The sequence below is a fragment of the Nicotiana tomentosiformis genome, chromosome 10, assembly GCF_000390325.3.
Source record: "Nicotiana tomentosiformis chromosome 10, ASM39032v3, whole genome shotgun sequence".
NCBI lineage: Eukaryota > Viridiplantae > Streptophyta > Magnoliopsida > Solanales > Solanaceae > Nicotiana > Nicotiana tomentosiformis.
Window position 1 is genome coordinate 13,339,761 of NC_090821.1, and position 25,377 is coordinate 13,365,137.

Genomic DNA, 25,377 nt, shown 5'->3' on the forward strand with positions numbered 1-25,377 from the left:
CTTACTCTTCTTGAGTCCAAACTCATTGAGAAGACATGAGAATTTAATTTGCCCCAAAATTTTAACAACGTGAAAGATCCTTCAAAACATTCACACTCGAGACCGTACGTCACATCAAAACGAAAATCAAGCGCCCAATGGCCTTCCTTTATATTTCAAGGAAATACTTCTCGTCACATTCAAATCGTCTTAACACATCCCGCAATTACATCATACTCGTCACAAAGCCATTCCACCGCTCATCGAGCCACGAATTCCACTCGTAGGGGCATTACCGGACATATGAGTCCAAATGTACAAGTTACAACTGAAGCTACTGAACCAAAACTACGGTTTAAACCTAGCCTCAAGTCCTCCAAACTAGCCCATCACCAAAACACATAATACACATCTTGAACCTCGTTCCTAGAATCACAAGACGGCGATGCACAAGCGCATACGAGATGCGTGGAAGGAATTCAAAAAGTTATGTCTCAAGCTGAATCAATTTCGCACGATAGAATACAAGAAAGTGATATTTTCCTAAGGGTACTGCAGCCTCTCGAAGATAAGTACAGACGTCTTCGTACAAATCCGCAAGACTCTACTAAACCCGCTCATGACTCGTGAGACCTATGTAACCTAGGCTATGATACCAATCTATCACGACACAAAAACCTAATATGTCGTGATGGCACCTATCGTGTAACTAGGCAAGCCGACTCATTTCCAAAACAATCCGATATTTTTATTTCAAAGATAATTTCAATGTTATTTAACATAAAACCTTCATTTAACAAATCAGGGTGTCACTAGTCATGAGCATCTACTACAATCTGGCTAATATCAAGGCTAACTGAGCCTGGAAATAGCTAAATACAGCTAGAGGAAGATAAGAGGAAGAAGAGCAGGTGCTATGATTGCCAAACAGCTACTTTGCTATCTCCAAGAAAATCTACAACCAGAACAATCAATAACTGCTACCGTGTCCAGCTACACCTGAATCTGCACACAAGGTGTATGGAGTAACGTGAGTACGCCACCTCAGTAAGTAACAACAATAAATAAAGACTAAGCAGTAGTGACGAGCAATAAAGCATATAACGTTCATATCATGAAATCTCAGTAAAGTACAACATGCTTTAAAAATCAGTGTTTGAATCAAATCATCTCGTTTAAACCCGGTTCCAGTAAAAATCATTTAAAGATATTTTTCCAACAGTTTTTCAAGGCTCAATGAAAAGGTGAGAAAAAATGATGAAATCATAAACAGCCCCTCGGGCAAAACATCACTCATATATAGCCTCTCGGGCAAACCTCACGGTCACTCGTGCTAATCGGGCATACCTCACAATTACTCTTGCCACTCGGGCATACCTCATAATCACTCATGCCTCCCAGTCACTCAGTACTCGCACTCAGTAGGTACCTGCACTCATTGGGAGTGTGTACAGACTCCGGAGGGGCTCCTTCAGTGCAAGCGCTAGTAATCTGCACGGACAACTCATGTGATGCACGGACAACTCACGTGCTATAATAATAAAGTATGCTGCAGTCGCGCAGCCTCGATCCACACTCATCCTCACAATCAAGCCCTCGGCCGGTATCAAATATGTTGCGGTGTGCAGCCCGGTCCCATAAATATCCTCACAAATCAGGCCCTCGGCCTCACTAAGTCATAAACCTCTCAAGCCACTCGTGCATTTCAGTAAAACAGAGCATTCGACCCAAAATATTTATATGCATCAAAATAGAGTCATAAAACTGAGTTATATAGTAAACAAGTATAAACATGACTGAGTATAGATTTTCAATCGAAAACAATAAGAGGATAGTAAGAAAAAGCCGCTAAGGGTCCAAACAGCATTGGCGCAAGGCCCAACCATGGCATTCAGCCCAATTTACAAAAATTCGTTCAAAAACATATAAGTATCATATAATTTCAATAAAATATGCAACTTTACAATTGCTACGGGATGGACCAAGTCACAATCCCCAACAGTGCACGCCCATACGCCTGTCACCTAGCATGTCCGTCACTTCAAAATAGTAGGATGATACGAAATTCGGGGTTTCATACCCTCAGGACTAGATTTACAATCGTTACTTACCTCAAACCGATCAAATCTCTACCCCGCAATGCTCTTGCTTCTCGACTCGGCCTCCAAATGCTCCAAATCTATTCACAATCAATACAATACCATCGATATATGCTAATGGAATGAATTCCACAAGAAAAGCTTCAAAAATTAGACCAAAACCCGAAATTGGCTCAAACCCGGCCCCCGAGCCCACGTCTCGAAATCCAACAAAATTCACAAATATAGAAAGCTCATTCACTCACGAGTCCAACCATACCAAATTAATCACAATCCGACATAGTTTGGTCCTTCAAATCCTTAAATTACTCTCCAAAAATTCCAAACCCTAACCCCTCATTTTTACTAATTACAATGATTAAACAACGAAAAATCACCATATATACAAGTATTAGGGCACAAATAACTTACCTCAACGAAACCCCCTTGATTCCCTCTTCAAATCTCTCCTAAAAGCTCCAAAAACCGAATAGAAATGGTGAAGAATGCACCAAAATCGCGAAGGGTTCTATTTATGGTTTCTGCCCATGTTTTTTGCACTTGCGGCCATTTTCTCGCACCCGCGCGACTGCACTTGCGCAACTCACTTAATCCCCCAGCTTCCGCACCTGCGGACACCTTTCTCGCACCTGCGGACTTGCATCTGCGGTCCCTGGTGCGCATCTACGAAACCAGCCTAAAATTATCATCTCTGCATCTGCGCTCAAGGCCTCGCACTTGCGGGCTCGCAGATGCGGCCAATTCTTCGCATCTGCGCTCCCACCCTTGGCCCACCGTCGCCCGCACTTGCGCACTACCCACTCGCACATGTGAGGCTTTCTTCCGCAGGTGCGAAAATAGCCGTAGCAGCAGCTCCAGCTGCAAATTTCAACTTCGACAAATCCGTTAACCACCCGGAATCACCCTGAGACCCTCGAGACCTCAACCAAAAATGCCAACAAGTCATATATCAACATACAAACTTAATCGAATCTTCGAATCACTCAAAACAGCATCTAAACACCAAATTACCCTCGGATTCAAGCCTAAGAACTTCTAAATTTTCAAATTCGGCAACCGATGCCGAAACCAACCAAACCACGTCCGAATGACTTCAAATTTTGCACACACATCACAAATGGTACTACGAACCTACTCCAACTTCCGGAATTCCATTCCGACCCCGATATCAAATTTTTCACTGCCGACCGAAATCGCCAAATTTTCAATTTCGCCAATTCAAGCCTAATTCTACCACGGACTTTCAAATCACATTTCGGACGCACTCCTAAGTCCAAAATCACCTAACGGAGCTTACAGAACCATCGGAATTTCAATCCGAGGTGAAATTCTAAAGAGTCAAATTTTGGTCAACTCTTCCAATTTAAAACTTCAACAATGAAATTCTTTCTTCCAATTCGATTCCGAAATACCTGCGACCCAAAACCGATGATTCACACAAGTCAAAGTACATTATACGGAGCTACTTGTACCCTCAAACAACCGAGCGAAGTGCAAATGTTCAAAACGACCGATCGGGTCGTTACAGATACACCAGCTAATCTACTACTATCTCAAAAAATACAGCACGCAGAACTAATGCAACTACAACAAGGCAAGGAATACATTAACATCTGGACAAGTGGAATGACACGAGGAGTTTTGAATGTGTTTCTGGGAAGCAATGTTTGGGATGGAGTTTCTTGTCAAGGGAAATGCATGGTCGGGGTACATTCATATGCTTTATACAGGTAATTGCAAAGCTAATGAATAAGGCAATAGAGGAAAGAAGTAGCAGCCTCGAGCTAATCTGGAAACAGGCATACGCTATTTGTGCAAGTCAATCGTCGACGCATGAAGCATTGAGTCATTTATGTGGCTCATACTCTAAGGAAAAAGTGGATCAAAAGCTACAGGAACAACATGATACAATGACAGCGACATTAATACCACAGGTGCAACACAAATATGGGAAAATTCGCAATACACGCATATCACACATAACCTCCAAGTGTGACAGAACTTTCTGCCTGGTTTTTATAATTCTTAGACATATTTATCTTAGATTACATCATGTACTATCACTATTGGGTATTTTACTCAACTTTGACAGTAAGATTTATGCTGCTTTCAAATTTTACTTCCTACTCTGTGTAAGACTTCGAGACATTTTATTTATTATGTTATTTATATATAAAAACTAGCCTTAGGCATACTGCCTAGTGGATTTACTTAAAAAAAAAAGGAAAGTATTACTCCCTCCGTTTCAGTTTATATGAACCTATTTCCTTTTTGGTCCGTTCCAAAAAGAATGACCCATTTCTAAATTTGGAAACAATTTAGCTTAAACTTACAATTCTACTCTTAATGAGAAGTTTTTATAACCACGCAAATACTCTGAGCCCCTTTTTGACTTGTTTAGGACTACAAATTCTAAAAGTCTTCATTTCTTCTTAAACTCCGTGCACAGTCAAACAGGTTCACATAAATTGGAACGTAGGGAGTACTATTTTTATGGGTCAAATAAAAATTGATTCACTTGAAACAAAAGAATTAAGAGAATGATGTTGTTAACAAATATATGTGAATAATATTGTTAATCTTACATGGGTTGTGTCGGCGCGCATCTCGACCCAAGTCATTTTTGTTCCATCCTTCAACTTCTTCATGTGGGTTTCCTCAAACACCTCATCATGAGTAACTGGTCTTCCTTTAGCCTTTTCCTGCAAAATAAAATATGTTAAAAAAATGATAACTAAAGTAGTTATAAATCAAGAACATTATAATAAACACATTACCAATCTTCTTCGATGAGCCGTCATACTAATTGAACCCCCGTGTGCACAGAGCCACCCTTGTCGGACATAGTGGCTTTCCTTCCCTGGCGGCTCATCCTCTAAAATTCCGGAGATTTTCAATATTCAAGAAGTTTAACCCATATATCATCAAGAATCCAAGTTGGCCTCCCATTAGTTTCTCGAGCAGTCCGAAGCATATCAGACAACCTATTAGAATAATTCTCAAAGAATGTACCACTCTCACAACCAGTAAGATTCTGAAAGTCAACATCAGCTAAATTACTATAGTTCTCTCCATGAACCGTCCACACATAATAATTTTCTCTAAACCCTTTTCTGTAAAGATGAACTTTAACATCCTCCGGTATCAATAACTTTATACAATTGCACTTAGCACAAGGACATCTAATCGTTCCTTCATTACAGAATTCAGAAAGTGTTTTTGCATAAGCAATAAATCCTTTAACACCTTCTACAAATTCTTCCTTCAATCCCCCACGATTAGGATGATTTCTATTGTACATCCCTCTACGATCTCGTTCCATCTATTTCACAATAACAAGATAAAATATTAAATAAAGAAGTACATAATTTATTTTATTCAATATATACTAATCATATACTTTGTTGTCTTATATTTAGTTGATTAATGGTCCTTGTTAAAAGATAACTACACAAGTCGACAACCAAATAAATTAAACGGTGTATTTTAAAATTGTCAACTTTCTATCTCCATTTCTGGAAGAGCTCTACACATTTATATCAAGAAAAGGAAAGCTTTATCACAATAGTGTAATATTTATACTCTTAGGAGACAATGCATGTAACCCTAGAACACCTAGTGTCTTTTTCTATCAAAATATCTAACAAACAAAAGAAATTAAAAAGAGAAAACTGATAAAGAATTTATTAAGAAAAAATTCATTTTGAAAAACGAGTGTTGGATTAATGAAGAGGGAACCGAGAAGCTTCAAGTTATGAATAATTATGGTCAATGAACCTAAACAAGAATGCTTCATATTTCAATAACATAAGACACCTAAAGCACAGGAAAATAACTTTTCAAAAAAGATAAGACTAATTTCATTTTTTATCCAAATATTATACACATCAAGTACCTTAATATTTGCCTCTTTTGGTAAAAGAAAATGACCCATTCGATCAAAATCAGATTCTCTCTCCTTCAACCGCTAAAGAATCAAACACCTATAAACAATAAAAATCAAATGAAAATGTTAAGCTAAGACAAGAACTCAAATGTCTTTAGCTATCAAAATTTGTCCTGGTGATATTGCGCCCACCTCTATTGCGCTAGGAACTAGCTACCTACAGCTAGTACCGGGTAACTCTGCCCACAAGGTTAAAGAAAAATTTATATGTAATAGTAACTTGTCAAACACAAATTTAGACACAAATTTATATGTAATAGTAATTTGTGCATATTGTCACGAGCAATTTGGTTACTTGTAAATGTACTTCGCCTTAAATTTTGATACTTGTTGTAACTAACTTCTTGTTTTTTTCCCTCAATAATTAACTATCACTTGTATTTGCTGGAAGCAATTAAAGTGAAAAACAATTCCTAGAACATCTTTTATACAATTCAAAGTTACTCTGGAAGGCATCCTTGTGTTTCCCCAATCAACTAGATGCTTATATGAACACTACAGTTTGTTTCAATATAATCTTCTATTTTACTATTAGTGAGGATTGGCAAAAGAAAGTTGTATAAGTTGTTTTATTTGTTGTTTGCTGGGGATGAGTTTGGTGTAATAGTTATAATGTGGGAAAAATAAGAAGAGTAGTGGAATTACTTGTGTAGTTTAGTTAGTGTCTATATTTCTGTGTGAATAACATGAATCAATCCCATGTCTAATATGCATATTTTTCTATACATGGCTCAAGAAGATGTAGAATTTTATGTGCAAACACTTAATATCGTATCCCTCCTTTTTGGGTTATTCAACATCTATGCGCGGTAAAGCTGGTTCAAGTCCCCTATTTTTTCATGGGTTGGGAGGGGATGGTAGACATTGTAGCTTTTTGATATCTGTGTACTGATCACTACAGTAAGCTCATTGATGCACTCCTACAGAAAGGTCAGTTCTGCTTCTCTTGCTAACAGTTTCATGCTTTAGATAATCCAAAATGTAGGAAAGAAGTAAAATTTTGGGCTCATACGAGTTCGTTATTTGACTATGACTTCAGGGATCCAACCTTTTGTAACATTAACACATTATGACATACCACAAGAACCATCAATTAACGCTACAATCCAAATACACATTTAAAAAAACAGATCTGAAAAATAGACCGAACAAACAGGAATAAACCAGCCCAATATTATCTTTCAACAAATTAATTGTTTCTAAGATCATATATGCACAAGAGAACAACATTAATTTTTTAAACCTAGGGTTTGAAACAGTATAAAATCCATAAAATTCAAAGTTTTTTAGGGGAAAGCAAAAACGAAAAAGGAGACTAGGTGAGTGAGTTGGAGGGAGAGAGAGGCCGACTTACCTGGGAATGGAGTGAAGACTCGTCTGTGCGTGGAGTGAGAGAGACAGAGGGGGAAAACACTAAAAGAAAACTTATAAAACGTTATGTGAATGAATAGACTAAGAGAAAACTTATAAAATGTTAATAATAAAAGCTTTCCCTTGGGAAAGCTCTATGGGAAATTTTTTTCATTATTATAAAAAAAAATTAAAAATTCAAAAAATTTCGTATACACTGAGTCTGTGGTAATATTTAAAAACATTTTTTTATTTATTGTTTAAGTTCCCACTGTCTTCTCTAGAATTTTTTTTAGTTTTATATAATTATTTTTTAATGAATTTTCCCACAGAATCAGAGAGAACTAAACTACCCGCATTTTTTGCGCCAAAACGTTCCCACGGATAGTCAATGGGAAATATTTTTTTTTCTTTTTTCTGGAAAGAAAATTTTAATTTTCTCATTGAATTTCGGTGGGAATTGCCACTGATAATTTTTTCGTGGGAAATTTCCGTTGAAAAATGCTATGTTTCTAGTAGTGGTCTATATGTGGATTGGGATGCACACCGCATCAAGCCTTATAGGCTTTATTACTATTGATGGGATCGGTCTGCACACCGCAGCAGGCACCGTACAATGCTGGGTGACTGAGTATGCTGAGGGATTGAGTATGATGAGTGGGAGTGCGAGACAGTGAGATTGAGTACTCTGAGAGCGTGAGTACATGAGTTCATCACTGTGATGCATTGCATTGACATGTGTACTTGACATACATGCATAGAGATGCATTTCCTCATGCTACACGGTATTGTGACATTCATGACTTCGCATGCACATTAACATGTAGGCATAGAGATGTACTTTCTACATGCAAATATGATATTTTAATATTTTATGTATTGTTGAAAGTTTTTTGGAAAAATCATAGTTTTCTGATAAATTCAAATTTTGGTGAATTCGGTGAAAGATTTGGGTTTTACAGTTATACTTGAGAAGAATGCCTATTTTTTTATAAACGTGGACGAGCTGAGCATCATATCTTTGAGTTGTTTCTTGTCCTACTTTTATTATATTGTTATGAGTTGTTGTTGGCCATTGGTGTTGGACTCTGACCATTTGTCCAAGCTCGTCACTGCTTTCAACCTAAGGTTAGGTCTGTTACTTATTGGGTATATGGAGTCGGTTGTTCTCATACTATACTTCTGAACCTTGCATGCAGATTTTGGATGCTGATGTTACTGTGAATGGTGGGAGCTGACACTAAAGACGTATATGCGTTCCGGTCATAGCTGCCTCTTATTCTTGGTAGCTTTAGAATTATTAATCTATTCATGTATATTTCAAACAGATGATGTATTTATTTCACACCAGCTTTGTAAACTCTATATCATAGAAGCTCATGATTTGTACAACCAATCCTTGAAATTTTGTATAAAAGCTCAGTTATTACATCATGTATTTTTCTCAGTTAAATATCACTTGAATAGGATTGTTGCTATTTGGCTTACCTAGCGGGTTGGGTTAGGTACCATCACGACTGGTTGGATTTGGGGTCGTGACAGAAATTCTCTCAAGTACCATTCATGGTTTTCGCGATGTCCCGACCTATCGAACAACTGATCTAGGCTCACCCATCCGTCCTTGATGTTTCCCTAACTTCGACTGCTAGCCAGACCCAGAGCAGTTAGGTACCTATAACCGGGCATGGTGACTGGTAGTATTGGTCTCCTCCCTGTAAATGGAAGCTCCGTGAAACTGGTAACTTCTTCCAATGTCGGCACTAACTCACAATCAGTAAACTTGAACACCACCTTAGCCGGATCCCAGAACTCTATCAGCAGGCGAGTGGGCACCCTGTCTGCTCAGATGTTTAACAAAGTGGTCAGTGCACCCACGTGTGTTCGAATCTCATCTTTATGCTCTTAGCGGATGTTCTTCCACCACTTCTTCAGCTTGTGCGGTACTCCCATCACCATATTGATTTCGGGGATGTTTTGGCTGATTTCCATTTCTGAAGTGGGTAAAGAAAAGTTTTGGTAAGTGTTTGCTTCGGGTCTGTAAATGTCTCGTCAGGTTTGTTCGTCTTTCCACAGAAGTCATGTCGTTGGGAGCATGACCCATTGACATTAGGGTGGCTTTCCTAATTGTGTGTCGATGCCAAGGGCCGACTCACCTAAGGTTTATGCAATATGACCTATGTTTACTAGAGTAGAGTGTTTCCTACTTTTGAATTGGAATGAGCACTGCGAGAAGTTATGTCAGTTGACCTGACAAAGCCATTCTCTAAAACTAAAGAGTTTTGCAAAGAAGATTCGGAGTAGTGTAAAAGACAACCCTCGCTTGCCATCGTGTGTGATAGTGTACGGCCAAGACTCGATAGGAAGAAGTGTGATGACGGTATATATAAAGCAGTAACAGATAAGTATGTAACAATAACATGCATGATAATAAGCAAGAATAAGAAGCAAGTAAGGTAGATAAGCACGTAATTGCAAATTAAATACAGTTAAAGCAATATACAAATAAATCTAAGGGCCAAATTCACTCTAAGTCTGCTATGGTTAGAACCTAAGTGTGAATCCTCAGTAGAGTCGTCATATTGTTGCACCCTATTTTGCACTAGTCAAAACAAGATTCAACTTGTGGTTCCTCTGTTGTTGATGAAAGAGAGTCACCACCTAATATTTAAAGGTATACTAGGGTACCTATTTAATTACTAAAGGTCATATTCTTTATTATTCTGCTAATCAGTGAGATTATGGGTAAGGGTTCTTGTTCTTCTAAGGCGAAGGTGTTAGGCACCCCTTAAAATCTACCTAAGATAGCTCTAGGACTTAGACTAGATTTAGGACTAATTATTTGTATTATGCTTAACTAGTATTTAAGTGGTACGACTTACTATATATTAGAGCATAATACTTACAAAAGAAGTGTGTAGTTTAAAAAGGTATGAATTTATATAGGAGTCTTGGAAAAATAAAGTTAGTGTATGTATGCTTGAAAGAGCTTGTGATATTTGTATGAAAATATGTGGAAAGAAAAGCTAAGTTATAAAACACTTTGTCTTTTAAGAATCATAGATGTTCATGTTTCTCCGGTGAGATAAAGATGTTATGAAAGTAAGCCTAAGATATACCTTGGCTTTTAAATATTTGACTTGAAAGAACCGTTTGAAAATTTTTGTTTGGGCAACAACACCTTGGTTTTTCGAAAAGAGTTGATTTCCTTTTAGAAGGTCAAACTTGCAATTCAATTCTGATTTTTCTTTTAAAAGAGGGGCCGCCGCCTCTTGCTAAGCTTTTTGGGCTTCAAAATCATTAAGAAGAATTAGCAAAAACATAGCAGCTAAATGGTATAAACAATTTATGACTAGCGAATAGGAATTAGTTACTAACTAATACTTCTTTTAATCGTATGTTTTTTAAAGCTTGCCTAAGTTGGTTTATATGATTTAAGACATAAAGTAAAACATTCAATCCAATGTATAATTGTTGTATACATGTGAGATAAAATAAGAAGAACGCAGCAAAATGCAATTAGCCAGTAAGGCTAAGTCAATGAGGCAGTAAACAATAAAGGAATCAAGAGGAGAGTATTGGACTCTCGTGTTTGGGCCTCAAAGAGACAGGACCAACATTAACAAGGACGGGCAACAACTGACTTTGGACTTTCGAGATATAGCAATGCTGGATTTGGGCCTGAGTTCCTTAAGAATTCAGCAGGCCCAACCAAATGTATATGTTAAAAAAAGGAGAAGAAAAAGTCATTAGAAGAATAATACTCTATGCATGTTCATACATGAAACATTCAAGCAAAAATAAAAGAAAGTGACTAACAGTATTTAAACACTAGGAGGGTCATACTAATGAGGTGTTTATGTATAGAAAGTGATCCACATTGAACACCTTTCGTTGTCATTAAACACTAAACCCAAAGAGAATAAGTGTCAATGAATTAAGGGCTAAGGAAAGAGTTCCACTCAAGGTCGAAGCCCCATTTGAATCCCCCGACACTTCAAAATTCTCAAGGGTCTCAAGGCCCAGGGCAATGCTTGTGTCGGAGAGAGTAGCCCAACCAAGGGTTAAACTCTACTCGCAAATACCCTTAACCACTAATGACTCATTCTTCCCTATAGATTTAAATGTCAATGAGGCGACTTTCAATGTGAACCAATCACCAAATACCATACCACAGAAGTATACCCTTCTTAATAGAATAATATAAGGAACACAAAAAAATAGTTTTATTTACATAACTATCCAATACTAAGGGAGTGATTAACATATTAAACAGGTCTGAAGATCAAGTTCCAAACACACATAGAGGCAGGAACACTATAATGTTGCTGCTAACAATCAAACACTTGGGATCACACATCTTACGGATAGATTAAGAGTACACAGTTCAGATATGCAACAACCCAGATATTCAGATGCCTTTGCCCTAGCAGACTAATCATAGATTGGTTTAACTCCGGTCTCGCCACTAGCACAAACATAGATTAACAATACAACTTGGAACTTTTGAAAGCATCAGCAAAGATTCAGAAAAAAAGTCATAGTTAGAAACCTCTACAATTATATTAGAGATACCAAAATATGATCAGAACTTTTAACATGACTACAGGTTTGCAGATTCAAATAGAATATCTAAGAGTACTTAACAGGATCACAGACTATCAGTCTTACTTAACCTTGAAATTGATGATAGAACCACCCCTTTTAAAGAGTATTAAGCTCATTATGAAATAGGCAAACCATTATGTCCAAGTAGTAGCAATAAGAAGTTTCCCTTAGGGTTCATAGACTAGGTTCAATTCAAATTAAAAGGAAAGGGAGAACTGGGTACAGTTTCAAGACAGTGCAAAGAAATAGGAAATCATGAAACCAAAATATAGATACATACAACACTTTAATTCAATTTCACATAGATATTTCAACTAAGGTTATGATCTTACAAAAACAGGATGAGTTTCACTTATTATAAGATCAAGTCAACAATGTCATTAAGGAGGTTTGAGACATGGGAGATACTACACTAAGCAGGTTTAACTCAACTGTACAGGCTAAAGATTAACATCTAATCCAAGTTATAAAATAGTTAACAATCAACTATAACATACATGACTATAACCTTTTTTATGAGAGAACACATGCAGAATGGTTACTGATGTTCATAAAAGTTCACCTTAATGAGACTGTTTTATACGAAGAGACTTAGAGATGTAACTAACAGTTAAACATGGATATAAGGCTTTCATAGTAATGGCTCAAAGGCTGCTTAATGGATAAAAAATACTTAAGTAAAGAAAGAAAGCATTTTGAACACTTATACTTCACATGCCTCAACTAACTGATGAAGGATTGAACTATGTGCATTCATGTATGTTCTAGTTAGAGTCATCAAATATCAACCTCAAACACAGAATAACAAAATACATAAAATATGGAGATCAAAACAAAACATTAAAGAAAATCTGGGGTCTAGAAAATATGAGAAGTCATTAAGGCATATTAAGTAGCTTAATCATATAAGCTGCTTGATACAGAATATAAATCATCAAGGTTACATAATAACTTAGTCAATAATTATTAAGGATACTCAAAAGAATAACAGATGATCATAGATTAACAACACCTCATTATGAACTAAAATAAATAATTATGGACTAACGACAAATATCATAAACGAAAATAGTTAATTGAAAGATAGCACATTATTCATGATATTTGAATAAAACAGTCATAAGAGAAAGGGCGGAGGTGTACTGACCTTTTCTAGGGAAGCAAACCAAACAAGTATTTAAGATTAGCCGTTTAGGAAGACAAAGCTCAAGCTTTCAATCAGCGACAAACTCAGAACCAAAAAGAAAGAGAAAAGCAGAGATTGAGTAAGAATTCAAACTTCCATCAAAATTTCCTAATAACACTATATTATGTATTAATTTCTCGGATGTTAGGTGTAGTTGGTGATGATAGGTGAGAGCAATCAAGGCTCTATTTATCGTGCCATTTAATGGCTTAGGGTTTCATATTCAAGCATGGGTAGCGGAAGATGACAAATGAGTGATGATGCAAGCAAGATCAGGGAAAAGCTAAGGAGATAAAGGAAAAATGATGAAGAAGTTTTTATCTGAGTGAAGATTGACCGTTTGAAGGCAAAGAACCGTCGGGAAAGACCTCAATGTCTAGAGGTCACTGTGTTTGACTTCTGGATACACTACAAGAAACTGGACTTATTGTGGCTACGTATTGTGACGACCCATTTGATTGCAGTAAAAGTTATATTTTTAGCCGCTACTTTAAATGTTGCTAAAAAATGACAATATTTAGTAGCGACTTTATTAGGTCGCCCATGATATGTGCAAATAAAGGCTGAAATGTTTCATTCCCGCGAGAACAAAATTTTGGCTCCACGGATTTTGTGGCGACTTTAAAATGTCGCTGCTAATTATATTTTGGAGCGACAGTGTCGCCTCTATTACTTAGTTATTTTAATTTTAAAAGAAAAAAAGAAAAGATGTGCATAACAATTTCAAGAACAGAAGGCCTTAAATGACAAAAATTATTATTTTCCCCTCCATTTATCAATTTTATTGTCCCTCTCACTAGAAACCCTCTCTCTTCTAAAGATCATTGCTTTCCCCTGCTCTGCTCAAAATCCCTCTCTGCTCAAAATCCCTAAAATCAAAAAATGTGAATCTCATATAGATGCTCAAATTTCACAACTCCTAATTAAAGGAAGAACTATGTTGGTTGCTCCGTTTCTCTGCTTCTAGTTGCTAACCTAAAAGCTCAAATCATATATGTCTTCAAATCCCTAATACTTTCATTTTTCTTTTGGGTTATACGAAAGTATCTTGCGTTTTCTTAGGATTTTCCAAATACAACAAGTATGAAGGGAAAATTTTACATTTGGGGTTCTTTATAATAATTCTAGAAGGAAAAATATTTAACATGCAGCTAGCAATAATTATTATTTTAATATTTTTACATTTATATTCTCATATTTCATCTCAAATTTCTTTGACCCATTTGAATATTTACAGGAATTCGTCCAGATTGTGTCATCTAAGTGTTGTTATTTGCTGATTCTAAGTCTTGGACTGAACTCTCAGCTATATATTTTTCTAGGTAAGTGAAAGTTTCTTCTTGAAAGACCCTTTGGTGTTATTATTGTAATTGCATGTTTGGTATTTCATTCTTTTTCTGTTCTTATATGGTTATGTGCATTTTCAGATTATTTCTTTTTGACAATTTTTATCTGGGTTTGTTCGAACCTTCAATATGAGGTTTTTTATTTTTCTATATTTCTCTTTTTTGGGGTCGTCCCTCTTTGTATTTGTATACAGCAATATTGATTTGAATATTATGAAATTATAGCTTTCAGAATAAATTATGAATACTGTATTGAGTTACTTGTTGAATGTGTAATTTTGGGTATGGAAGATTTAGGTCTAACAAAAAAACAAAAGCTCTTATCTTTTTTAGACTATGTGTTAGTTTCAACATCAAAATACTTTCTAAAAATTAGTGAATGAATCTTTTTCCATATGATTTGATATTTAAACAGAAGGTATAGTTAAAACATTGCAAGAAGATTAGTGGCAATATATGCTCTTGAAAAAATTAGATACTTTGTTGAATATGGGAACATGGTAAGAAATGAGTTGCTGTAATGTGTATCCTAGTCGTAATAGCTAATGTTATTCAAGTTTTTATCATAAGCAATCATTCTTAATCTTCTCGTAATGAAGTACAGTGTAATTCAGACTAACAGCTGAAATTTGTTCATCTTTGCTCTTAATTTGTTCATTTTTGTTCATCTTTTTTTGGTAATTTGTTCATCTTTAATTAATTCAATTATTTGTTTTTTAAAAATAAATAGGATGGATAAAAGTTGGTTGAATATTAGGAATAGAGTCAACCAAAAGTATAGAGATGGAGTAGACAACTTTCTTAATTGGGCATTCAGTCAACCAACAATGAACACTATGATTCGGTGTCCTTGTAAAGGGTGTATGAACACTGTGTTCAAGCTAAAAATTGGTCTAAGAAAATACTTATTGAGGAAGGGTTTCTGGGATTCTTATAAAGTGTGGGACTTGCATGGGGAAGTGTTATTTAGAGTTGAAACTTCTAATGCTGTAGTTAGTGATGAAGTAGAAGATGATAGCATTGAAGAGGATAATATTGCCGAAATAATTTACGATGCTTATGGATATACGAATATGGAGGATAATAATAATAATTTAGAGGATAATGAAGAGCCAAATGTACATGCAACAAAGTTCTACAAATTGTTAGAAGATGTTGAGACAAATTTTATCCTGGTTGTAAAAAAGTCTCGAAGTTGTCTTTTGTTGTTAAGCTACTTCACTCGAAGTGCCTTAACCATTGGAGTAACAAATCGATGGGTGCACTGTTGAGCTTCTTTAAAGAAGTTCTTCCCGAGGGGTCATTTGTGCCAAATTTTTTCTATGAAGCAAAGAAAGTTCTTTGTGACCTAGGCTTGTGGTACACCAAAATAGATGCATGTCGGAATGATTGTATTTTATACTAGCATGATTATGCCAATGTCCAATCATATCCTAAGTGTGGTAAGTCTAGATGGAAGTCCGAAGAACATAAAGGCAATAAAGTAGCTTATAATAGCTTGCGACATTGTCCAATCAAACCAAGACTGCAAAGATTGTACATGGCAAGAGAGACAGCTAAAAAGATGAGGTGGAATAAGGAGGAAAATATCGATGATGGTGTCTTGCGACATCCGTCTGACTCAATGGCATGGAAATCCTTCGATGCATGACATCCCACCTTTTCAGCTGAGTTAAGAAATGTTCGATTAGGTTTAGCAAGTGGCGGGTTCCAACTTTATGGGAACATGAGTTTTAATCATAATATTTGACCAGTCGTACTAGCTACGTATAATTTGCCACCATGGGATTGCATGAAAAATCCATATTTCATGAAGACACTTTTTATTCTAGGACCTAAGTGTCCAGACAATGATGTAGATGTATACTTACAACCAATGATTGAAGAGTTGAAGGAATTATGGGACGGGGTGGAGACTTATGATACGCACTCAAAATCCAATTTTTTTATGTGTGTGGCTATTATGTGGACGATTAATGACTTCCTTGCATATGGTAATCATTAAGGATGGTCAACCAAAGGCAAGATTGCATGCCTAGATACACAATCGACTTCCTTACGTAGTAAGATGTGTTACATGGGTCATCGTCGCTTCCTTCCCATGGACCATCCATGGCACAAAAGTAGGGCATTATTTGATGGGAAAGTTGAAATGGGAGTTGCATCTAACCCTTTAACAGGTGATGCACTTATGCAATTACAAGCTTTGAGTAATGTGAAATTTGGTAAAAGGGAAAAAGAGAAAGCGTGATGTTCCTGGCAATGCTTACAATTGGAAAAAGAAAAGTATCTTTTTCCAATAGCCTTATTGGATGAGTCTTCTGTTAAGACATAACCTTGATGTGATGCACATAGAAAGAAATGTGTCTTACAATATTATATCAATTGTTATGAATATGGTTGGAAACATAAAGGACACATTAAAAAGTAGATATGATTTGATGGATCTTGGAATCAGACAACGGTTGCATCCAGTTGGGGATAGGAACAATATTTTGTTACCGGCAGCATGTTATGCATTGTTCCCAGAAGAGAAGTTGAAGGTATGCAATTTATTAGCTGATCTGAAGATTCCTGATACATTTTCCTCAAATATTTCAAGGTGTGTCAACGTATAGGAGAAAAGGTTACATGGATTGAAATATCACGATCATCATGTATTATTGCAAGATATTTTTCCGGTAGCTATACGTGATTTTCTGCCCAAGGAAGTGTGTGATCCAATTATAGCCTTGGGAAAATATTTCAAGAATATATACTCTAAGTTCTTGATGATTGAAGATCTTGATATCCTAGAGGCATAAATTCCTACCATTTTGTGCAAACTACAACTTGTCTTTCCTCCTGTGTTCTTAGATGTCATGGTTCATTTACCAACTCACTTGGCAAGTGAGGCAAAACTTGGTGAACCAGCTCAATACCAAAATATGTACCCTATAGAGAGGTAATTCGTTGTTCAATTATTTCGATGCCATAATTTTAGAATGACACATTATATTAATGAGTCATTTTATATAGGTATCTGCGAACACTTAAGTCATATGTTCACAACAAAAATCGTCCAGAAGGTTCAATTGCAGAAGGTTATTTGGCATAGGAAAACATCACATTTTGCTCACGATACTTGAAGAATATCTTAACCAAGTTCAATAAACCAGTTAGGAATGACGATGAATCTGTGGCAAATGGTGAGATGTCTATCTTTAAAAAGAGTGAACAAACAAAAGGTGCTTCAGAAGGCATCACACTATCTCATGATGAGTTCAAACAAGCATGTGTATATGTGCTTCAACATTGTGAAGAGCTTTCACAATTCATGGAGTAAGTCTCTTTTTAATTCCAAGATAGTTTCACATGAGATAATCCGATTAGTCTTAACTATCTTACAATGTAAGGAATATACGAGAGAGATTGAAAGTCAAAGTTCAACGAGAGCTCCCACCTATGAGTTTCTTGATTGGTTTCGTGCACGTGTAAGTGTCTACTTAAATGACAATATTAATATTAGTTTAATCATCACATCATATTCGCAAGTCAAAATATTGATATTCGTCTTTGTAGATATTTGTACTATCTACACAAGGACGCGCAAATGATGAGCTCATAAGCTTAGCCATCAGTCCTATACCGTTGGTACATCAATATTCAACATTTGTGGTAAATGGATTTAGATTCTATACAAAAGAGCTTACGTTGAGAAGAAAAACGCAGAACAACGGAGTTCTTGTGAGGAGATGATTCAGACTCTAATAAGGAGTATTATGGCGTATTAGAGGACATTTATGAGTTATCTTATGTGGGAAACAGAAAATTTTACCTATTCAAATATCATTGGTGGGATGTGGCTCGCTTAGGAAGAGGATATAAGATTGACAAATATGGCTTTACATGTGTGAATACTCGCTGTGTCTTGAATACAAATGAGCCATTTGTGTTGGCATCTCAGTCTGAACAAGTCTTCTACTTGGATGACATGGTCGATAAAGATTGGCTTGTCGTTGTGAAGACAAATCCTCGCGACCTTTTCAAAATGCCTGATAAAGATGATAATTGTGTAGAAGTTGAAGAGGAAGCATCCATGAATGAAGAAGTTTATCAACAAGAGGAAGCTAAATTTAATACTTTGTGCACCAATGACCCAAAAAATAATTTTGAGGTGTCTTTACATAGGGATAATATAGAACCACAAAGTATTAACTACGATCATGCAACTATGCAAGCTCAAAACAATATGCATAATGAGGAAGATGATTTCATTAATGACAATCATATAGATGTATCCGAGAGTGAAGATAGCGAAGAAGAGCTATTTGATGATGATGATGATGGGGAGGACACTGATACATCCCCTTGAAGACGAAGAAGCAAAAGACTGATGATATATGTTTACATATTGTTTTGAAAATTCTCTGTAATGTTTTCCTTATTAGACTAACAATGAAGTTAGTTTGTGATACTTATAGCTTTATGTCTACATATATATTATTTTGAAAACGATTCAGTATTGTTGTACTTATTAGACTAACAATGGAATTATTTGTGATGCCTGAAGCTTTAATTTCATAATAGAATCAGTGGTGAACTAAAATCAATGCTTTACTCCAATATTTTCATCAATTTATTGATTCAATTCTCTGCTATATTAATTAATGTTTTCTCTAGTCTGATCAGTCCCTTCCTTTTTATTTGATGTTGCAGGAAATGAAAGGAACTGGACTAGGTAAAAGTTGGAGATGCGGCACAGGCTATAGTCATGGCAATATTCAAGGACGTGGCAATTCTGTAGCGGCATCTCAGCCACGCATACATCCAATAGGGACTACTGAGGCATCTCTAGAGACGGGACAATCATGTAACCCGAGTCAAGGACCTGTACAGACATGACAGATATTTGGTAATCCTCTCCAAAGGCCTTCTGTAAAAACAGAATGATCATGGAATGTAGCAGACAGTGTATATCGCTCTCCGAAAGCTGAAAATTGTGCAAGTTAGTTTTTTGGTTTTTGGTGTTTTTTGAAAATTCTCTTTACTGATTGTGCATAAATACTAAAATTAGTGGTGATGGTATATGTTTTTTTACTTTGCAGTTTCTTGCAACAATAAAAAGAGAGGAAGAGGAAAATATAAATCTAAAAGAATAGATGTAAAAGCCAAGTGTGGTGGAAAAATTAAAATTATGATTCAAGATGATATTGATAGAGCAGTACGTTCTGGGGCTAGAGATATTGTTAATTATTGTGCTTTGATCATGAGGAGCACTATAACGTTCCGAGATGGGAATTTGGAAAAAAGATTGTTTTGAAACATGGAGAAGAAATGTGGTTGAAGGTCAAGGTAATAAATTAATTTTACAATTGTATTGACTTTAGATTGCAAGATCTATTATAGAGAAATCCTATTTCTGGATAGGAATCGACGGTGAAAATACATTTATTTTTCAATGATCACATATGCTTCTTTGTTATTTATATATTTATATATTTTCTTATATATGTTTTCTCTGAAACTATATTACAGAGAAATCCTATTTCTGGAGAAATAGACACACCAGATAAAGTTTGGGAGATCCAACATACACGTAAAAATGCAACAGGAGAACGGGTGTGGTTGGATCCACAATCACAATAAATCCATGTAATTCTCTAAAATAATAGACTTATTATCTTTTTGTATTCTGTAAGTTACTTTTAATATGTTGTATTATGTTTGGTGTAAATGATTATGCATAATTACAGGGTCAACTCCAAGAACCTGTCACTCAGCAACAATCTGAAGAGATCGAGCATCCCATGACTAGAGATGAAATTTTATCCTCCGTTCTTGGTGAGAGAACAGGCTATGTTCGTGAAAAAGGGTATGGAAAGAAGCCTCCCAAAAAGAGTCGCATGCAGCAGGCAAACATAGAGGCCAGCGTCTCTTCTGCAATGGAAATTATGCGTCAAGAGATGCAAGCCGATATGGACCGGAAGTTGCAAGAAGAACATGAACAAATGGCTGCTGAGTTGCAAAGTAATATGGAAGATGAGTTGCAAAGGAAGTTGGAAGAGGAGCGTGAACACGCGAATGTAGAAGTGGGCAAGATAATTAGTCTAGAAGTGGGCAAGAGGATGCAAGAACAATTTGGTGTTTTCATGACCACAATGCAAAAGGTACTTGCTCTGCTCCTTCTGGACAATTCTTCCTTCCTTCTTGATAATTCTTCTAAGACTTCTTATTCTTCTTCTTTAACTTTCGTCTTTTTGACAAGACTGTTGGGCTGTTGTGTGTTTATGTAAAATCTGAATTTTTTGATGAGGCATATGAGAGAAAGAACTATCTTTTGCTTTGTTCCTACTGAATTCTTTGCTGGGAAATCTAAAAGAAAAAAAGGATCTAATGGCCCCATTTATTCCAGTGCAACAAAGATGGATGATATGATTACTTGAAGTCAAAATTGCATGAAGAATGATTATTTCAAGTATTCTTAAACCTTTACTCAGTTGTGTCTTATATTCATTATATCAGTCACAAAGAACGTTTTTTTAAGTATGTGTATTATTTGTAATTTAGCACTACCTTAGTATTACATTACCTTTCTCTAAGAACTGTACATCTCGTGTCTCTTATACCACTACCTTAGCGTTACATTGTTGAACTTTAACTTTTTTTTAAATGCTTATATGTTTTCTTCCTCTTTTAGATACTTTTGAACAGGAAGACGTTAAGATCATAAACCCTTTTAGATACTTTGGTTTTTTTTGCGGCTCATGGGAATTGTATGAACTGTCATTTAGATTCTATTCTCTTGGGTTCTCTTTTTCTTTTTCCCCCTTTCAGATTTCTCGGAAAGTTTAGTCAAATTTGAATGTCCGCGAGGAGGCTTTCCTAAAATTTGCCTAATCCTGATAGGGATGTGTATTGGAATGGTAGAACTAGTCAAAATAGTAGTAGACTTGCCTATTTGGATAAAATGGGTAGATTTTCTCAAGTCACCTGCTATAGTTCACCTTACTGACATGGTTTGTTATTTCCTATAAATCCTTGTCTTAAACTGCTATCTCATACAGAAAGTACTCCTACATTAAGTCCTTGAATTGGTTTATCAAGTTCCAAATGCCATCTAGTTTGCTTCAACCGTAGTTAATTAGTGAAGATTTCTAATGCAACTGGATATTAGCTTAATCTTCTGGAACCACCTAGTGTTTCGATTTCTTCTTGTGGCTATAATTGTATATGAAAAACTTCCAGTGAAATGAATGTTTTTAGAGCGTATATGTCAGCACATTTAGTCACAGTTTTTTCTTGAATCTTTAAAAGACATGTATATAGCCTATAACTCTTATTTCTTAAGATTTTATTCCTTGCTTTGTCAAGATCCTTTCCTATGCAACATGAAACATATGTTGCAGTAGACTCTCACTCTCTAGGACTACATTTATATCATTTCCCACTCAAAGCTTGTACTTTATTTGTCTATGCATATTTGGATATATATGATTTCATTATGTTCCTTTCATTGCTTTCTTCTAGCAGGGATATGGTACTTTTTAACCAGTAGTGCCGATCAAGGATGTCGACCACCAAGGAGCAATTACAAGTGCATAATGAAGTGTCATGTAGTATATATGTAATTACTATTTTAGTAATCGATCAAGGATGTCGTCCACCAAGGAGCAATTACAAGGCACTTAATATTTTATCTTATTTTTTGGGTTATATGTATATGCATACAATGTCAGTGCACAATGAAGTGTCATGTAGTATATATGTAATTTCTATTTTAGTGATTGAAATATTTATAATATTCGGTTTGAGAAATTCTCTTGATGTTTGTTGCATATTATTGAATACTTTTAATATTGGTTAGAAATTGATATGAATATCCCTATATTAAATTTAGAGTAACGTGTTGCTACTGAAAATGTATATAATTATGGTCATTATAGTTGTTGAGAATATAGGTATTAGTGGCTACATAATTTTGTTACAAAAAATTAATATTTGTTGCGATATGAAAGTTGACAGTGTTGGTTTCTTTGTTTTGTAGCGACTGAGGTCGCTACAAAAAGACATTAATCTTTTCATGGATTTACCACTTTGTGGCGACAAAAGGTTGCCACTAAACATATATTGTTTTGTAGTCGCACCTAAGGCTCATATACAGTAGTGACTAAACTTGTCACTACATATGTAATATTTTGTAGCGATAGTAGTCGCAACTAACGGTGAATACACAGTGGCGATCCAATTAAAATGTATTCTTGTGAAATTATTTTTTGTAGCGTATTTATATACTTTTTGTGGCGACCATGTCGTTACAAATGGGGTGCTTTTTGTGGCGAATTGTAATATCGCCTCAAATGACATTTAGTTACGGTTGTACTTGCAGCAACACGAAAGTCGCCACTAATAAGTTTTAGCAGTGACTTTCATAGATTTTGCAGCGACTTTGTGCGCCACAAGAAGGCTGAATTCTTGCAGTGAAAAAGAAAAAAAGTGGTGATGATGAAGAAATGCCATACATGCCATGGATTTAATAGCACTGTCACGACCCCAGATTCCCTCGGTAGAATATCGTGACAACACCTACTCTCTAAGATTATGTAAGCCTAACAACATACGGAAACATTAAATACAACGAAAATTTCAAAACTCCAACAATTTCATAAATAGAAACTATAAACTCAATGCATACAACTCCCTTAACCCTAGTAAGATATAAGTCACAAGCTCTAGATACAGTGCTAAACAATCCTATACATCATTGTCTATAAAAGTGTAAAGAAATAAGGAAGAACATGATAGAAGGGGACTCCAAGGCCTGCAGACGTGGGGATGTGTACCTTAAAGTCTCCAAACGCAAGCTCAGTACGCTAGTACCGGGACTGATAAGATGTACCTGGATCTACACAAAATATGTGCAGAAGAGTAGTATGAGTACACCACAACGGTACTCAATAAGTGCCAAGCCTAACTTCGGTAGAGTAGTGACGAGATCAGGTCAAGGCCCTACTGGAGATAAAAAAAACAAAACAAAAGATATAATGATACAATGATAACGACAAGGAAGTGAAACAATAAAACATTTATGGAAAGTTAACAACACGGAATCAAGGCAGTTAATACAACAAGAAAGGAAAACATAGATTTACATGTTAAGGAAACTACAACCAAACAAACACAGCAAATAGAGAAGATCAACAGGGGGCCTTACCGAGGTACCGCCTCGTAGTCCCAAATCATAAAAGTAACTAACTGACTTTCCTTATATCACCGCCGGAGCCTTTACATTTAGTTTTAAAAATTATTTTCTTGAAATAGCACCCCCCGTTTTAGCCCACCTTATCACACCGCACGACTTCTAGTAGTTCCCCTACTAGCCACGCATATCAAGCCCACCTTATCTCACCGCATGTGTTTCAACACCCAAACCTTATACCACTGCATGCGTATCAATAGTAACAACGGCACGGCAGAAACCTCATGCAAATAGTAACAACAGCACGGCAAAAACCTCTTGCAAATAACCAAACAATCCTCTCAACAATAACACGAATGCCAAAACATAACGACTCAATAAAATGATATTTCACAACTTACACTTTACCTCAATAGAAATCACGGTATTTGCAACTCAATACCAAACTCAACAGCAAAATACTCCAAGAATAGTAATTTCAAGTAAGGGTTCAACAGTTAAATAATGAATATGGAATAAATGAAAATAAGAAATTCAACTAAACATGTAGGAAAATTTACAAATAAGAGATACAACAAGTAGACATGTATAATTAGACCATAAATATGATGTCTATAACATATTAAAGTAACTCAATTAAATAATGGAACGAAATTACATGGCAAAAATCCGAAAATTTCACATTTAGCCTGTGTACGCACTCGTCACCTTGCGCACACGACTTTTACATTTTCACAATCATCACAACAATACAAATCCTAAGGGAAATTTTACCCACACAAGATTAGACAAGTCACTTACCTCAAACCACGCTAAATCAATCAACTAGAAGGCCTTTCCCTCGATTTTCCGACTTTGAACGGCTCGAATCTAGCCAAAACAATTTCATACTATAAATATAACTATAGGATACTAATTTAAATAATGAAATTATGATCTTAGAAAAGAATTAAAAAATACCCTAAAAAGTCGACCCGGGCTTGCATCTCGGAACTCGACCAAAATTATAAAATTTGAACACCCATTCAATGTCAAGTCCATCCATACAAGAATTATCGAAATCCGATCTTATTTTTCCTTTCAAAACCCAATTTCAAACTCCAAAACACTAATTAGAAGATGTAATTAATAGTAGATTCCTGGGAATTAATCCAAAATGAGTCAAGAATCCTTACCCCAACAATTCCTTTGAACAAGCCTTGAAATTTCGCCTCAAGCCGAGCTCCCAGAGTCCCAGAATGAAAAATGAAGCAAAACCCTCGAAAATCCCCTTTTCTGCCCAATTAAACCGCATATGCGGGCCCTTTATCGCATCTGCGATGCCGCACCTGTGGAAAAAATATCGCAGGTGCGGTCCAAACATAAGTCCAGGGGTTTCGCTTCTGTGGATAATAGCTCGCATCTGCGAGCCCGCTTCTACAGAGAAACGACCGCATCTGCAATCAAGCCCAAGGCTGTTTCCCCAAGTTCCGCTTCTGCGAAGGTAGCCCCCGCATCCGTGAGTCCTCTTCCGCGGACAAATAATCGCACTTATGATCCCAGCCGGGCTAGACGGATCTACTCGAGGCCAAAAATAACATCACACAACATAAATTCTATGAATCACAACCCAAATTCAAGCCTCTAAACTTCAAAATTCCGAAACCAACGCCGATTCAAACCAAAACAATTCTGATTGACACCAAATT

The 25,377-nt window shown here is 36.1% G+C and overlaps 2 protein-coding genes across 9 annotated transcripts; one reads left to right on the plus strand and one right to left on the minus strand.

The window, feature by feature from the left end:
* Positions 1-705: 705 nt before the first annotated feature.
* On the minus strand, positions 706-7,460 carry LOC104087167 (uncharacterized). 2 transcript variants are annotated; one of them, XM_070187336.1, is made up of 5 exons: positions 7,379-7,460; positions 5,974-6,061; positions 4,856-5,400; positions 4,664-4,774; positions 706-984 (listed from the first exon to the last, which is right to left on the minus strand). In XM_070187336.1, exons 2-3 carry the CDS (start codon positions 6,010-6,012, stop codon positions 4,972-4,974), a joined length of 468 nt encoding a protein of 155 aa, XP_070043437.1. In that variant the 5' UTR covers positions 6,013-6,061; positions 7,379-7,460; the 3' UTR covers positions 706-984; positions 4,664-4,774; positions 4,856-4,971. The 2 variants fall into 2 exon arrangements, with proteins under 2 accessions (XP_070043437.1, XP_070043436.1); XM_070187335.1 differs by having other exon boundaries at positions 4,664-4,780.
* Positions 7,461-13,929: 6,469 nt separating this feature from the next.
* LOC104087166 (uncharacterized) lies at positions 13,930-22,308 on the plus strand. 7 transcript variants are annotated; one of them, XM_070187650.1, is made up of 7 exons: positions 13,930-14,246; positions 14,403-14,487; positions 19,210-19,498; positions 19,599-19,845; positions 20,029-20,145; positions 20,247-20,660; positions 22,021-22,308. In XM_070187650.1, the coding sequence occupies exons 6-7, from the start codon at positions 20,301-20,303 to the stop codon at positions 22,039-22,041; spliced, it is 381 nt and encodes a 126-aa protein (XP_070043751.1). In that variant the 5' UTR covers positions 13,930-14,246; positions 14,403-14,487; positions 19,210-19,498; positions 19,599-19,845; positions 20,029-20,145; positions 20,247-20,300; the 3' UTR covers positions 22,042-22,308. The 7 variants fall into 7 exon arrangements, with proteins under 7 accessions (XP_070043751.1, XP_070043752.1, XP_070043753.1 ...); XM_070187651.1 differs by having other exon boundaries at positions 13,930-14,108; XM_070187652.1 differs by having other exon boundaries at positions 13,930-14,104.
* Positions 22,309-25,377: the final 3,069 nt, after the last annotated feature.

Coding starts and splice junctions, on each gene's coding strand:
- LOC104087167 (XM_070187336.1), bottom strand. CDS start 6,012: ATGGGTCATTTTCTTTTACCAAAAGAGGCAAATATTAAG. Junction 5,401..5,973: donor CAAAAGAGGCAAATATTAAG/GTACTTGATGTG, acceptor ATTGTGAAATAG/ATGGAACGAGATCGTAGAGG.
- LOC104087166 (XM_070187649.1), top strand. CDS start 20,301: ATGACTAGAGATGAAATTTTATCCTCCGTTCTTGGTGAGAGAACAGGC. Junction 20,661..22,020: donor TCATGACCACAATGCAAAAG/GTACTTGCTCTG, acceptor GCTTTCTTCTAG/CAGGGATATGGTACTTTTTA.